General features: G+C 38.7%; 1 protein-coding gene across 3 annotated transcripts in view; it reads left to right on the top strand.

Annotated features, from left to right (window-relative positions):
* Positions 1-16033, top strand: part of LOC121330424 (protein unc-79 homolog) — a 56044-nt gene that overhangs the window by 9531 nt on the left and 30480 nt on the right. For all 3 annotated transcript variants that reach the window (XM_041276947.1, XM_041276946.1, XM_041276945.1), the window contains exons 7-19: positions 946-1075; positions 1303-1367; positions 1728-1816; positions 2538-2578; positions 3863-3891; positions 7418-7647; positions 7971-8142; positions 12351-12581; positions 13122-13312; positions 13552-13675; positions 13817-13957; positions 14602-14820; positions 15674-15901. In XM_041276947.1, the coding sequence (XP_041132881.1) occupies positions 946-1075; positions 1303-1367; positions 1728-1816; positions 2538-2578; positions 3863-3891; positions 7418-7647; positions 7971-8142; positions 12351-12581; positions 13122-13312; positions 13552-13675; positions 13817-13957; positions 14602-14820; positions 15674-15901 (1890 nt within the window). The remainder of the gene's footprint in view (positions 1-945; positions 1076-1302; positions 1368-1727; positions 1817-2537; positions 2579-3862; positions 3892-7417; positions 7648-7970; positions 8143-12350; positions 12582-13121; positions 13313-13551; positions 13676-13816; positions 13958-14601; positions 14821-15673; positions 15902-16033) is intronic.

The raw sequence follows: 16033 nt of genomic DNA, 5'->3' as shown, positions 1-16033 counted from the left end.
AAGCAACATGTCGAGTTTATTGTGGCAATGAGGATTATTTATTTTGTGAGGGCATGCTTATCTAAATAGGAAATCATATCATTTCATAAAGAATTTTGTTTGAATTACTGACAACTCTTTTAGAGGGTAGTCAGCCATGAAGTAGTTATAATATTTAGAATTAGTTAATTTACAACTGATTTGGTTTTCTCAGTTGGTTGTTATTGGTAAAATGTTGGCATTTTTTCAAAATTGTGAAATACCTACGATTGCCTGTATAAAGGGGCTTATAGATTCACCAGATGCACTTAAATCCCAAATAACGTTGCTAGAATGGTATCTGTTTTGGATTTCTGTGCGGATTTCATGTATTATGCTACTACCATGTATTATGTACTTTCCACTATATATCATGTATTATGCATTTCTCTGTTTGAAGTATTATGGCTTTTCTTGTATTTATTGCATCTTGTAAAACACTTTGTGATGGTGTTCCACTATGAAAGGCACTATATAAATTAAAGATTGATTGATTGATTGATTGATTGATTGTCTGCATTGTCAAGAATGCAAGCCCCTTCATTATAAACATTGGTTCATTTAGAAATCAAGCAGAGGAGGCCTCTTCATGATGTGTAATCAAGCAGGCATTGGGTTATTAAAAATGAAGTTACACTTGCTAAATAAATCTATGCTATGATTTTATAACCGGACCAACATTTCTACATGAAAAGGACCACCCACAATGCAAAATAAACAGTACTTTTAAAATGGAATTTTATTCTATCACATGAAACCTACAAAGCCTTCTGAGGTAGCACATTAGATAAACTGAATAGAAGGGAAGGCGAGAAAGGATTCCTTTTGGGATATGTAAAACGGATCACTGATGTGTAAGGAATCTGTGGAGAGACCAGTCAGGGAAACAGTCTTTGTAATAACATGGTACCTGTGTTGTCTTTGTAGGATTTGTTGTATGTTATAGCCTATGGGCCATCTCAGGTGAAACCTCCAGCAGTTCAAATGCTTTTCCACTACTGGCCAAACTTGAAGCCACCTGGAGCAATCAGTGAGTACAGAGGACTGCAGTACACAGGTGAGACTTTGAATAGGGTTGCAGCCCCAACAGCTAACAGGCATGGTTGTTTAATTAGCCATATGGGAACAGCTCAACATCAACTGGTATTGAAGTCATTGAGTTATTTTAGAATTTTATCTGTTTGTGTGTTGTAAACATTTAGGGCATTATTTATTTAAACTTGATGGGTTCTACCACCATGACTCATTTGTATAGACTAAGTGTTCTTCATTCTCTTATTTCAGCATGGAATCCCATTCATTGCCAACACATTGAATGCCACAATGCAATTAACAAGCCCGCAGTAAAGGTAATGCATTTATCTTATAATTGCCCATTCACAATACACCATTGTTGTTTTGTTTCTTTTTTTAACATTAGACAGTTCTACAAACATCTGAATATCGACAGTGTCAGATGTAGATAATGTAGGCAGCCACAGTGCATAACTTAAGGTTACAAGTTCTGATTTGGTAACCTATTCAGATACAGTATATAGACCTCAGCAAAAGGGACAACTACATCTCTGTAGTGATTGGGGGAAGGAATACAACTAATGGGAATGTGGGGCTTTCAACAAAGTGCTAAACATCTATAAAAGATGGTTCAATGTAAAGCAGTGAATCACCCTGCTGTATCCTGACATGCTTTTCTGTTTCATATCATTCAGATGTGCATAGACCCCGCACATTCGGTGGCTTTAGGAGACAAACCCCCTCCATTGTACATATGTGAAGAATGCAGCCAGAGGATTGCAGGGTAACAATTGTATTTGTATTAAATGACACATTTAAACTGCATGTTTAAAATCAGAAATGCCCAAAAAAACAGCAATATTGTAATAGGTGAGAAACCTTCTGGCAAAAAGTACTGAAATGATTAAAAATAACATGAAGATATTCTTATAATGTGAGAACGTATAGTACCAGCAGTAGCAACACAATAATTACTTAGTTTGAATTTGTTTTTATAATGATTGTTTTGAAAACGAAGAGTCGGTCTCCAAAGCACAAAAAATCATTCTCCCAATTAACCAGTACCCTCTAAATATAGCCTTTTCCTATTTGTCCTTGGAGCTAAAAATATGACCATCACCAGGCAATAGCAGCTTGACCTTGTGTGTTTGATGCGTAAGCTTAACATGCACAGTGAATTTGAAAATAATTCATTTCTTTTTGTAAGAAAAACGAATTCCTGAACTATTGCAATGTGTATTATAAGTCCTTGTTTTCTCTTATTTCTCTTGGTCAGTGAGTGTGCATCTTCCAGGCACTCCCTTGCAAATCCCAATGGGGTCCTTCCAACAACAAACAATTAAATCAAGGGGCTGTTTCTCACCAAGATCAATGAATGTCAAACAATGATCCTCATGGCCATTTACTCACCTGGTGTATCAATGTTGACCTAGTTCATCATAGTATCTGTTTCATGAACTTCGGTTAAATCATTATTTTCATTATTTATTCATTTTACTTTCTAGGGATCATGCTGAATGGCTCATTGATGTTCTGTTGCCACAAGGTGAGTTTTGTAGTAAACTAGAGGAGAGTCAATTCAGCTCCCATTCACATTGCATTGTTGTAACATGTGTTAATGCAGCATACACACGCTCTATTACTATGATCCATGGATAAAATGTTTTTTTTGTTGTTTTGGGTTTTTTTTTTTAATCTGAAATGCGACTGTTTGTGTCAGAAACAAAATTGCCTGAAGGTTGATGAAGCCAGGTGGCACTTTAGCCTGCAGTCAGTGAATCAGAACTAATGATCCAGCCCAAACAAACATGTATTAATAACTCCTAAAGGTAATTCATTCCATAATAGTTTGACATGGCAGCAATATGATATTGGCTAATTTAGTCACTGCCAAGAAATAAATAAAATCTAAGAGGCAAAATAAGACTAGTCTGGAGCTCACGATTTGGTAGTGAAAGAAAAGAAATAGCATCATATCATATCATTTAATTAATTTGTACATTATTTAACACTTAACAGAAAGGCAAATTATTCACTTTCAAATTTGTGACACCGTCATAAAGATATTGAAACAGTAGTTTACATAAACTGGCACTGGTGCAATTTTGTTTCTTTCCACATGGAGAACATATATTTAAATTGACAGTTTGGTTATGGTTGATTCACCCTCCTCAGACCGCATGCTGCTTGTATTGTACAGTATTCTTATGGTGGACCTGAAGAAGATACTATACTGTATGCTAGACAGTCGATAATGAAACACTGAATTAAACTAATTGTGAATGACCCACTAACAGACAGAGAAACTTAAAAGTTGATTGTATGTCTATGCTACTACCCTTTCAAGGTGCCATACATGCAGCTCATATCCTTAATTGTCCTTGATTTTATCTAATGTGAATTCTAATTGGTTTAATTTTTATTGAGTGTATTTTTTGCTTTTCAAACAGCTAAATATACATGTCCTCAATTGGGTTGCTAGCATCGTTTCATTTTTTCGTAAAATATATTTTAACTGCAGTGGAAGTGCATTCGTTTTGCACACATGACAGTTTTAGTTAGACTATAGTTGAAGTAAATGTGCAGTCATACAGGGGTCTGTTCAGCTTGTTTCAGGTAGGAAAATAACTGCTGGTGCACACGCACTAGTGGTTCTGCCGGCTTACTATAGAAATTGATCATAGGCCAATAAGGAAATAAATAATTTTGAGTGGGCACCTTGTACACTATTGCTGCATGTTTATTGCTCTCTTGTCTGTGTTCCAGTCCTGACATAATGTTCGTAGGTTACTTTTCCTTGTTGAAATTCTATGTACCTTCACCCTTACAGCTGAAATATCCGCTATTTGTCAGAAGAAGGTAAGGACTGACCTGTGTTTTGGTGGCAGAGGGCTGAGTGTTTATGTGCGTGTGTGTCTGTGTGTGTGTCTGTGTGTGTGTGTGTGTGTGTGTGTGTGTGTGTGTGTGTGTGTGTGTGTGGTTTGTTCTTGTGGTTTGTTGGTGTTCTCATGGCAGAGCATTCCATTGTAATGTGTTTCATTTGCAGTCATCAGGGCATGCAAACAGCAGACAGAGCCCTGAGCTGCGGGGAGAGTGCCACCATGAATTTAAACTGTTGCTTATCTGCAGGCTGGAGATAAATGCAGCCCGCACCAGATATCATTAACTGATCCTCCCCTGTGAGAGGACACTTAGCACAGTTGCAATGCAGAACCCAGTTTACAGTCTACTGGAAGACAAAAAAATGCACAGGTTTTTCACTGTACCATAAAAGCTTTAAACCATCTTTAAACTACAGTTGCTTTTACTTCAATGTAGTAGCGCTGTTGGTGTCTGACAGTGTAATTTACCAGTGTTATAACTGCTAATATTCTAGGCTATTGTACACACTCATCATGGGTGGTCTCAATGAAAGCTAATTGCATCTTTTTTATAACATGGCTATGCAAAATACAAAATGACCAGTTCACTGCTTCATGCGTGGCACCTTTTTTGTCTGGACTTAGAAACTCAATCTTTTTGATAGAGAAGTAATGTGGGAAGTAATGTGGCAATGCAATCCCCTGGTCTGCTGAATTCATTTACCCTGTACTTGAGAGGATTGCTTGATTGTGGTTGATTTAGAGCTTTTAAAGAAACGGTACTTACCTTCATTGTTGGATGTTCGTTCTGCCTGCAGATTGCAATGGTATTTGCTAACTCATCAGCATACACTTAACCCATTAGAACATTCTTCATGGCTTTTTACAGATTTCAGCTGTGCATTCAAATATATTATGGGACACGAAAGTACTAATTTATAAGAAATGTGAACTTGCATGTATGGTTATACTCTTTTTATAGTAATTGAGTAGCAAAGTGGATTTATTTCAGTGGTGCACAACTTGGTCCTGGAGGACCGGTGTCCCTGCAGGTTTTTATTCCAGCTACACCCTAAAGGAACTTATTAGAAGCTTAATTGGTTTAATTAACTAATTTAATGTATGGTTAGAACAAAAACCAGGAGGGATACTGGCCCTCCATGACCTGAGTTGTGCACCACTGTTTTATGTGGTATGTAAAATTTCTAGATTCACTGTAATATACAGTATGTTTCAAATATATATAAATAAGAGATCAAAGTTGAAGAGTATAGCCTACAACGGCCTCAAAAGTTTATTAAATTCTGAGTATATTGCTCTATATCTGCAGATTATAAGACTAGTGATGTCACAGTCCAAATACAACAGGCCGATAATATACAGTAAATGTATCTTTATGGAGATAATTTAATTTTACTCTGTGTAAAACTTAATTCATATGTATTACAAAACTCATCTTAGTACTATATAAATGCATCTGTTTGGGCGTGCTGTTATTATTGCACGGGTTCCATTTAAGCAGCCATTTGTTTGATTGTGGCATGTAAACTATAGCACAGAGTAGCATAATAGGAATGCATTCATTTTTGAATCCCACAGCAATTATTATTTTTTTTTTTATAAGGGCATCAGTCTAAAGACTCTAAATGAATGCATCTCTTTGCAATGTCCTGTTCTGCTTAATATCTCTGTAATCGATCTTAACTAGAGGCACGTGATAGTCCCTCAGGTTAAAGCTCTTCTAAATACTTTTCAAAGCACTTAACGAAAAAAAGAGCATTCACCTTGCAGCAATTCTGTTTTGAATCACAACCAATTTTAAACAGATATGCTAACAACAGTTTGTAAGTGTTCCTTGGTGCAATCATATAACAGTAAAGCCTACATTTTTCAATATACAAACTTTTGTTCTGATAAGTTGAATGACGGCGATAAACTATTAAATGTCAATAGACAATAAGATTATTTTGTCAAAAATGTGTCATTTTCATACTTATTCAATCATAGCTAATAAAAAGGTAATCTTTTTAACAAGATGCTTAATAGGCAATGTGCCTTCTACAGAGTGTTCAGAATACAGAGAATTATATACATTTTTAAATATTATCGTTTCTAACAAATGTTCACTAAAACATATTCCTGTCTGTATTGCAGGTCTCTTTCTGTAGTTGACAGTTTAAGCCAAACATTTTAGGAAGTGCTGTACATAATGCTTTGATCTGATCAACTCTCACTAATGACATTGAGAACAAAGGGATCATTTGATAGGCTGTAATGCATGGCAGTGACAGACCAAGCTCTTAAACAGATTAAGTATGCCCCTGGATCCACTGACTATTTTTAGAAAATGTAATTTTTGACATTACGGGAATCAGAGAATACCTAACTGCCCTAAACACATTTTAGAAGCATCTACCAAAAGATTGGACCAACACAAAACAGTACAACTGCACATTTGTAAGACAAAAATAATATTAGTATAATATTATTTAATGAGTTACTTCTTCCTAGGATTATACCATTACAAATTATAATTAGCTGTTAGCCTGGTTAATAACTATCATCATATTTAATAATATATTTGTTTATTAACATAAAACTAGTGTTTGGGTATTAACTTTTTTTTACTGTACAATACATTGCAAAAAAAAATGTTTTATATAATGTACGTTTTTTACTATCTGTTTTAGCTGAAGGGAAATATTTTCATACAGTAACAGAGTGTAGGTGGAATATTATTATTCCACTTGACAGCCTATTGAGTGCATTAAGAAATGAATCTTCCCCTGAAGTGCAGATAAGGTAGATGGAGAGCTCAGGCACTGCTTCATTTTTCATTCATGGATTCAAAGCCTGATGCTATTTTTCATTATATGCCGGAAAATAATAGCACAATAGATTATTAACCTTACCAAATTCAACCATTCTGCACTAAGGGTCAGTGGTAGCACACTGGCATTTACTATTGCATATACCTTTGGTGCAATGTTGCCACAGTGGCAGTAGTGTCATATTTTGGTATGATCCACTGAATCACCACAGTTGCCTGAATTACCACAGTATCTTCGTATCGTATCAGGTAAAATCCATTGCGTTGCCATTGCTATGCCCTGTCTCTGCAGCTAAAACAGCCTCCTTCAACTCACATTCTCCTTGTGTAGCATTGAATAGTTGTAAGGAATATTTATAAACAGTGTAGGTAGACAGATTCAATGAGCTATTGGCAAAGCTTTTTTTACTCCCAAATCATTGTTAGGAAGGAGAAAAACACCAAATATATTTCTAAAACTAATAAGACTTGCTTATATGCTGCTGAACTATATTCCTAAAGTTATTTCTGGTTTGTTAACTTTATTGAGTGCATTTTTCCTTTTTGTAGCAATCTTGTGAGAAGCTTTTTGGAGTCTGAACATTAATTAGTGTTACAACATATTATTCAAAATATAATATATTTACCCTCTTTTCTTTTATTTTTCCATAACCTACAAAATAATGGCTTAAAAAAAACAATTTATTTTACACAGAACTGTAGTTCGCACGTCAGGAGGGCAGTAGTTACCTGCTTCTCAGCTGGGTGCTGTGGACACCATGGCAACAGGCCTGTTCGCTACTGCAAGCGTTGCCATGTCAACCATCATAGCAGTGAGGTGGGAGCAGCGACTGAGACACACCTCTACCAGACGTCCCCCCCTCCCATCAACACACGGGAGTGTGGAGCCGAGGAGCTGGTGTGCACTGTGGAGGCTGTTATCAGGTAATAGGATCACTGTAGTATAGTGGTAAAAATGATTAATAGGAATGCAGTGCTACTTTAATTGCAATACAGTGATCATGTGCAAAGGGCACCATGGTAGAATACATTGGCAGGATGGTGTCACAGTGGTAACATTTTTATATTTTTTATACACTTAGTATTAGAGTTAAACATTCATTAAGCCTACAAATATATACAAACAACTGCATGAATATTGAAATGCTTAATTCACCATGTGTGCTGCTACTCATATATGTGTTGTCCAGCAGCTGATTGCAGTATATTGGAAATGTTAGCTCTAAGCATTGGTGTGTTTCTGCTAGCCTGCTGAAGGAGGCTGAATTCCATGCAGAGCTGAGAGAGTATGAGATGAACCGTCGCAGACAGATGGGTCTCTCCTCCTCACACCACTCCCTGGACAACACAGACTTCGACAACAAAGACGATGACCAGAATGACCAACGCCTCCTCAGCCAGTTCGGCATCTGGTTCCTGGTAAGAGCCGTCCACACCATGACCTGAGCATTTAGGGGTTTGACTAGAGTAAACTGGAGCTATGAACCTTGCCAAGTGTTTCTTTTAGCTCACTAAGAAACTTGAGGTCCAGCTTCTTTTTAATTGTTGTATCAGTTGTATCTGACTTTTACCAAGTTTCAACCGGTTGTGTTCTCAAGTTGTGGTAACGTTTTGTGTTGTAACATATAATAGACAGACTCATTGGTATGAGTTGCCATAAAAAGCGATAGATTGGTAGCACTGCCAAGCCACTGAAGCTAGCGCCAAGCCTGCTGCCTGTTGGTTAGGAAGCAGTTCAGTTTTCGTGTTCATCCAGTTCCTGACCTCTCTTTTTTTGTGCCATACTGTCTGCTGGTTTCGTGAGTACTATCCACTGAGGGCTTAGCAGTGACCACAAAATTAAATGCTGGTTTCCAGATTTAAATCAAAATAGCCAGTATAAAACCTAGGATCTGATAGAAATATTCAACTTCCAACTTATAAGCATGGAGTGTGACAGCAGTCAAATTATATTAGGGCATTGGAGTCCACATTTAATAAAACATATGTATGAGTATTGTCAGTGTGTATATTATTATTATTATTATTAATAATAATAATAATAATAATAATAATAATAATAATAATAATAATAATAATAATAAATTACAAACATGAAGAAGCAAATGTCATTCCAAAGGCCCCACCTGGTCATTGTAGATATGTAGCTAGATCTTTAAACAAGCACAGTAAATTCAAATTATCTTACCAGACCAGATCACTGTGGTTATCTTTATGAACATGTCCCAGCTTGCCTGTTAAAGTTGTCCAGTGTCCCTTTCTCAGAACAAAAGGGTAGAGCCATAATTTAAACTAATTAAATACCCTAATAAACCAATACAATTACACCTCTGTCATGGAGGAGTGATCCGTGCCCTTTATTAATATTAAAACAAACTTCAATTTAATAAACATACTAGTCAAACCAGACAGAAATTGTACTTATCCTTGGGCTTGGATGATCAATTAAAGTCATTCACCTTTTAAGGAGGATAAATGATTGTGGCCAGTCCAAAAGGAGACTTCCCTGGCTGGGTCCTTGCATTTGGGGTTCAGTAACTTTATAACATCTATTGCTTATGTTTGGCATTATAATTAATATAAACTATATATATATAGTTAGATAGATAGATAGATAGATATATAGATAGATAGTGAACAACAGACTTGGCCGTAGTTTGGGTTCGTGCCCCTTTAAAAACGTGACCCAGCGATGAAAAGCGTTTTTAGCGCTTATGCACACTTTTATTCACAATACAAATAAACAAAACAAAAACCTAGCTCTCTTTGAGCCCTCACTACACTTGTGCAGGTCCCTGTCTAACGTGCAGGACAGCTAAGCTGTTTACCTGACTTATAACACCAAAACAAAACACTTTAATACATTTTTTTTTTTTTTTTTTTTTTATATATAAAAGCAAACGTAGGTTTTAAACAGACCTTAACAATTTTCAGTCGGGCTCTTCACTCCACAGCAGCAGCCTAGAGCAGACTGACTGCTTCCCTTTTATATCCTGTACCTGGCTTTAATTTTCAATAATTGCCGTGTGCAGGTGATAATTAATTAAACAAAACAATTAAAATAAACAAAAGCAATTACCTTGGCAGGGAGGCTTCAACTGTCCCTGCCATAAAACAAAACATTTTTATATTGCAGGCCTCCTGTCCTGCTACATGTGTTACAATATATGTACAGTGGCTTGCGAAAGTATTGACCCCCCCTTGGCATTTTTCCTATTTTGTTGCCTTACAACCTGGAATTAAAATAGATTTTTTGGGGGTTTGTATCATTTGATTTACACAACATGCCTACCACTTTGAAGATGCAAAATATTTTTTATTGTGAAACAAACAAGAAATAAGACAAAAAAACAGAAAACTTGAGCGTGCATAAGTATTCACCCCCCCCCACCCCCCAAAGTCAATACTTTGTAAAGCCACCTTTTGCAGCAATTACAGCTGCAAGTCTCCTGGGGTATGTATCTATAAGCTTGGCACATCTAGCTACTGGGATTTTTACCCATTCTTCAAGGCAAAACTGCTCCAGCTCCTTCAAGTTGGATGGGTTCCGCTGGTGTAGAGCAATCTTTAAGTCATACCTCAGATTCTCAATTGGATTGAGGTCTGGGCTTTGACTAGGCCATTCCAAGACATTTAAATGTTTCCCCTTAAACCACTCGAGTGTTGCTTTAGCAGTATGCTTAGGGTCATTGTCCTGCTGGAAGGTGAACCTCCGTCCCAGTCTCAAATCTCTGGAAGACTGAAACAGGTTTCCCTCAAGAATTTCCCTGTATTTAGCGCCATCCATCATTCCTTCAATTCTGACCAGTTTCCCAGTCCCTGCCAATGAAAAACATCCCACAGCATGATGCTGCCACCACCATGCTTCACTGTGGGGATGGTGTTCTCGGGGTAATGAGAGGTGTTGGGTTTGCGCCAGACATAGCGTTTTCCTTGATGGCCAAAAAGCTCAATTTTAGTCTCATCTGACCAGAGTACCTTCTTCCATATGTTTGGGGAGTCTCCCACATGCCTTTTGGCGAACACCAAACGTGTTTGTTTATTTTATTCTGGCCACTCTTCTGTAAAGCCCAGCTCTGTGGCGTGTACGACTTAAAGTGGTCCTATGAACAGATACTCCAATCTCCGCTGTGGAGCTTTGCAGCTCCTTCAGGGTTATCTTTGGTCTCTTTGTTGCCTCTCTGATTAATGCCCTCCTTGCCTGGTCCGTGAGTTTTGGTGGGCGGCCCTCTCTTGCCAGGTTTGTTGTGGTGCCATATTCTTTCCATTTTTTAATAATGGCTTTAATGGTGCTCCGTGGGATGTTCAAAGTTTCGGATATTTTTTTATAACCCAACCCTGATCTGTACTTCTCCACAACTTTGTCCCTGACCTGTTTGGAGAGCTCCTTGGTCTTCATGGTGCCGCTTGCTTGGTGGTGCCCCTTGCTTAGTGGTGTTGCAGACTCTGGGGCCTTTCAGAACAGGTGTATATATACTGAGATCATGTGACAGATCACGTGACACTTAGATTGCACACAGGTGGACTTTATTTAACTAATTATGTGACTTCTGAAGGTAATAGGTTGCACCAGATCTTATTTAGAGACTTAGTAGCAAAGGGGGTGAATACATATGCACGCACCACTTTTCCGTTATTTATTTTTTAGAATTTTTTGAAACAAGTTATTTTTTTCATTTCACGTCACCAATTTGGACTATTTTGTGTATGTCCATTACATGAAATCCAAACAAAAGTCCATTTTAATTCCAGGTTGTAAGGCAACAAAATAGGAAAAATGCCAAGGGGGGGTCAATACTTTCGCAACCCACTGTATATAAGGTTATGATAGCATCTACAATGTCTGGACATTAATGACTTATATTGAAGTTTTCGTTTCTGGGAATCACTCTCCTTCTAAATCAAAAAAGGCAGCAATTTCCTTCAGCTTGTGTTGTCATAAACCCTGTTCTGATGTGTTTATACTATACTCCTTCAGAATTGTAGTTGTGGCAGCACATTGCTCATGGCAACAACATGTCCACTTGATAGCTGTGTTTCACTGCGTTATAAAAAGGAACCTGACAGAACAGTACTTACCTTGTCATGTGTCATGTCCTATTGAAACCGACATATGAATACCATACAGTAAATCAGATGTGCATCATATAGCATGCAATAATTCATCCCAGGGGTTCTGGAAATATAATGAACCACAACACCAAAGGTCCCATTGTTTGTGTTCATTATCTGAAACCAAAGCATCAAGCACAAAGCAATTGAAACAATTGAAATAACAATGAAACTGCAATACACATGTTCAGTACTTTATCTTTTCCATTCCCCCTCCTCCCTCTCAAAAACACTGCATTTTATATACAGTACTTTGAGCTATGATTTTATTGCATTTTATATACAGTACTCTGAGCTATGATTGTATTGTTCGATCCCCAGTTTATTAACACCTCACTTTATTATTGGCTATAATGTTCCTTAAAGTCATCTGTGTCTTTCCTCAGTGGTAGCTGTCTCTGATAACATCATTGAAGAGTGGTGACTCATAATGAGTGAGCTGTTTCAAAGCCAGGCTCTTACTGAGGGGCTGGGATTGAAATGGGTTCTGAGTCATGTCATTGCTGTTGTTGTAGGTGAGCCTGTGCACGCCGAGTGAGAACACCCCCACAGAGAGCCTGGCCAGGCTGGTCAGCATGGTGTTCCAGTGGTTCCACTCCACCGCCTATATGATGGATGATGAGGTGGGGAGTCTGGTGGAGAAGCTCAAGCCTCAGTTTGTCACAAAGTGGCTGAAGACTGTGTGTGACGTGCGCTTTGACGTCATGGTCATGTGCCTGCTTCCCAAGCCGGTGGAGTTTGCTCGAGTAAGTTACACTCTTGACAGTATTATGAATGCAGAAATCAAAAACAGCGGCTGTTTAAAGGGATATATACGCTACTTTTTTCCATAATATTACATTTTGTAATAATTTAATATGCTTTCTGTGTGATTGTCCGATGTCTCTGATTAGATCATTATTTCCCTTACAAACTTTTATTCCAGCACAAACCTCCTGAAGTCCTAAAAGCTGTCCCAGGCTTCAGTGCTTTGTCTTTGGGCTTCAATAAATGGTGCCTCACTGATATGCCTCCCTATTTTACTTACCCACAATCAACTTTGAGGAGTCTTTTCAGAAGCATTCTTTTTGTTGGAATAGTTATTAAGCAAGGGAAATAATGATTTAGCAGAAACTACTATAGAGAACCATATAGAAGGCCATGCTATTTGTGTTCCACATTATAACAAATAAAAGTTTTAGTAAAAAGTTAATGTAGAATATATCAAATCCCTTCAGCATGTTTATAAAACTGATTAATGAATGCGTTGATGAAGAAACAGCTTCAAGTAAGTCTTGTTTGGTCAGGTTGGAGGGTACTGGGACAAGTCGTGCAGCACAGTGATGCAGCTGAAGGAGGGTCTGAACCGGATCCTGTGCGTGATCCCCTACAACGTGATCAGCCAGCCTGTGTGGGAGTGCGTCATGCCGGAGTGGCTGGAGGCCATCAGAACCGAGGTACCAGACAGCCAGCTCAAAGAGTTCCGGGAGGTGCTCAGGTAATATTAGCATGGTAATGCATTTCCTTAATGTTTTTGTAAATCTTCTGTCTACTTGTTCCTATGAATCTCTCGGTCAAGTTTACTCAAAGTTTAGTTTTGCAGTGTCATAAAACGTCATGTTGATTCCAAGTTATCATATTATAATTATTTGTATTATTATTGGGGATTGATTTTTACAGAGTATATTACAAACCTAACAGGATTCAGTAATGTCAACAAAGGTATTATTTTTGCAGTAAAATGTTTGACATCGAGCTGTGTCCCCTGCCCTTTTCTATGGAGGAGATGTTTGGTTTCATAAGTTGCCGCTTCTCTGGGTACCCAGCATCTGCACAGGAGCAGGCCCTGCTCTGGCTTCATGTGAGTACCAGGGTTATTCAGAAGAGCCCTCTCGATGGAACAGTCACCATTAACAAAGCTGAAATGTTTGTCTATTTGAGTTATTCATGAAATAGTACAGTACCCATTAGAGCACACACAATAATAAGTTGTCTTTTGTAGGTGTTATCAGAGCTGGATATAGTGGTGCCCCTGCAGTTGCTGATTGGAATGTTTTCAGATGGAGTGAACTCTGTCAAAGAATTAGCAAACCAGAGGAAGGCAAGGGCCAATGACCTGATTGGAAACCTTGGGACAAGGAGGGTAAGTACAGCTATCCTAGCTTCTAAACAGTTCCTCACAAGGATTTTTCTCCACAGCTGTGAGTGGACCCCAGTAACCATTCTGCACACCTTCCTCTACTTCCTCCTTTCTTATTTAACTCTCTGCTGTTTTAAAATAAGTATGTCCAGGTTATCTTTTACAATCAGCAGACAGCAATTGTCAGCACAGTAAAATGTCGATTAATATAAGTAATAACCAAGGCTTTATAATCAAATTTAAACTTTTGATCAATAGAGTTATATTTGAAGTATTGACATTTCCCAAATTGAACTGCACAAAAAGAGCAAAGAACCAAGAGAGACAGTGATAACCTTACTAGTGCTAATAAGAGGTGAAAACATTATTTTAAAGCCCTGTTTGCCAGTCTTTTAATCTCAGAGCCTCCCCCGTACTTGCCCAGCCTCCCTTCTCTCTTTCCTACCTGCCGCTCCACTCTGAGGCGATAATGCTTGGTGCAACACTGGCCCTCGAGATCCATTCCCCTCTGGGTTTTTGTTCCAATCAGGTACATGCAGGTTCAATTAAATAAGCTCGGGAAAAAAAGGGGCATAGATGTGCCCCACTGTAAAAACGAATGCCTCAACATCAGTAGATGTAGTAGCTCTGTTCTCCCTCCCATGCAGGTGAGCGCGGTGTCAGATCCAGGGCGTCATGGGCAGCACAACACACTGAGCCCCTTCCCCAGCCCCTTCCCCAGCCCTCTGCGCTGTAGCCCCTTCCGTCGCAGCCCCTTCAAGCACTTGAGCCACGCTGCCGGACACCGCACCCTCGACCTGGACTGCGACGAGGACGACATGAACCTCAACTGCTTCATCCTCATGTTCGACCTCATCCTCAAGCAGGTAAGAGAACATGCAATGCATTCAGTGTCAACCTGAGAAAGAGGCTAAATAAAAACCATCCTCACTGAGCTAACTGAGGACTTCAGTCCCATCTTCTAAAAGTTAAATCAAAACAAAAACACACAATTCAGTTTTATCTTTTAAGAGCTACCATTTTACCATCTTGAATTTTGATCTTGAAAGATACTGTATTGCTTGTTACTAGTACTTGAATGTTAAAGGGGTAGTGGAAAAGTATGTAATTGGTACTAATTGGGACAGCCACATGCTATAAAAGAGAGCTAAAAGTCACATTATGGGGCAGCAGTTGGGGAGAGAGACATGCGACTGTGTAGCGGTCCAACTCACTATAATAGTTTTACTTGGATCAGGATTTTTAATTTTTTTTAAACTGCCTGCAGTACCACTCCGACCTCCAAGTGGTGATTGCGCCCCGCTTCTGACATCATGTGTGACAAGGTGACTCAGGTGGTGGAATATAAACAAGAAGCTCCAAGATGGTAGATCAAAGAGCAAAATAAAGGTTTAAACAAAACAATCACTTACCACAAAATCAAAAGAAAATCTTTACCCAAGTAAAACTATTACAGAGATGGAGCCCAACACAAAAATGTGGCTCTCTCCCCAACTGCTGCACCTTAATAGGCCTTTTAGCTCTTTTTTATATCATGTGGCTGACCAACCACCTCCAACACACAAACAAAACACTATTTATGAGCAGGGCTCTGCCCTGCCACAATCCCTCAAGCTAAACCACAGAGCACCTAAGAAAACCTGAAATAATGCAAAATATAATTTTTTTCTAATTACAGTAGATACATACTGAACTGAATTATTTAAATGTGTATGGCAGATGGAGCTACAAGATGACGGAGTGACCCTTGGTCTTGACAACAGTCTGTCCAAAGACATCATCAGCATCATCAACAACGTGATCCAGGCTCCCTGGGGTGGCTCCCACACCTGCCAGAAGGACGAGAAGGCGGTCGAGTGCAACCTCTGCCAGTCCAGCATCCTCTGCTACCAGCTGGCCTGCGAGCTCTTGGAGAGACTGGCACCAAAGGAAGAGATCCGATTGGTGGTGAGCAGCTCTTAGATTTGATCGGGTTTTGGTCAGTAGTTGAGCCACACCACTCCCTCAGGTCTATTGTTCAGTAATGTGGGAGTGGTATAAACTAATACAGTATCACTAAGTGCATGTTACATAAGCTAC

The sequence above is a fragment of the Polyodon spathula genome, chromosome 17, assembly GCF_017654505.1.
Source record: "Polyodon spathula isolate WHYD16114869_AA chromosome 17, ASM1765450v1, whole genome shotgun sequence".
Classification (NCBI taxonomy): domain Eukaryota; kingdom Metazoa; phylum Chordata; class Actinopteri; order Acipenseriformes; family Polyodontidae; genus Polyodon; species Polyodon spathula.
This window is presented reverse-complemented; position numbering and strand designations above follow the sequence as displayed.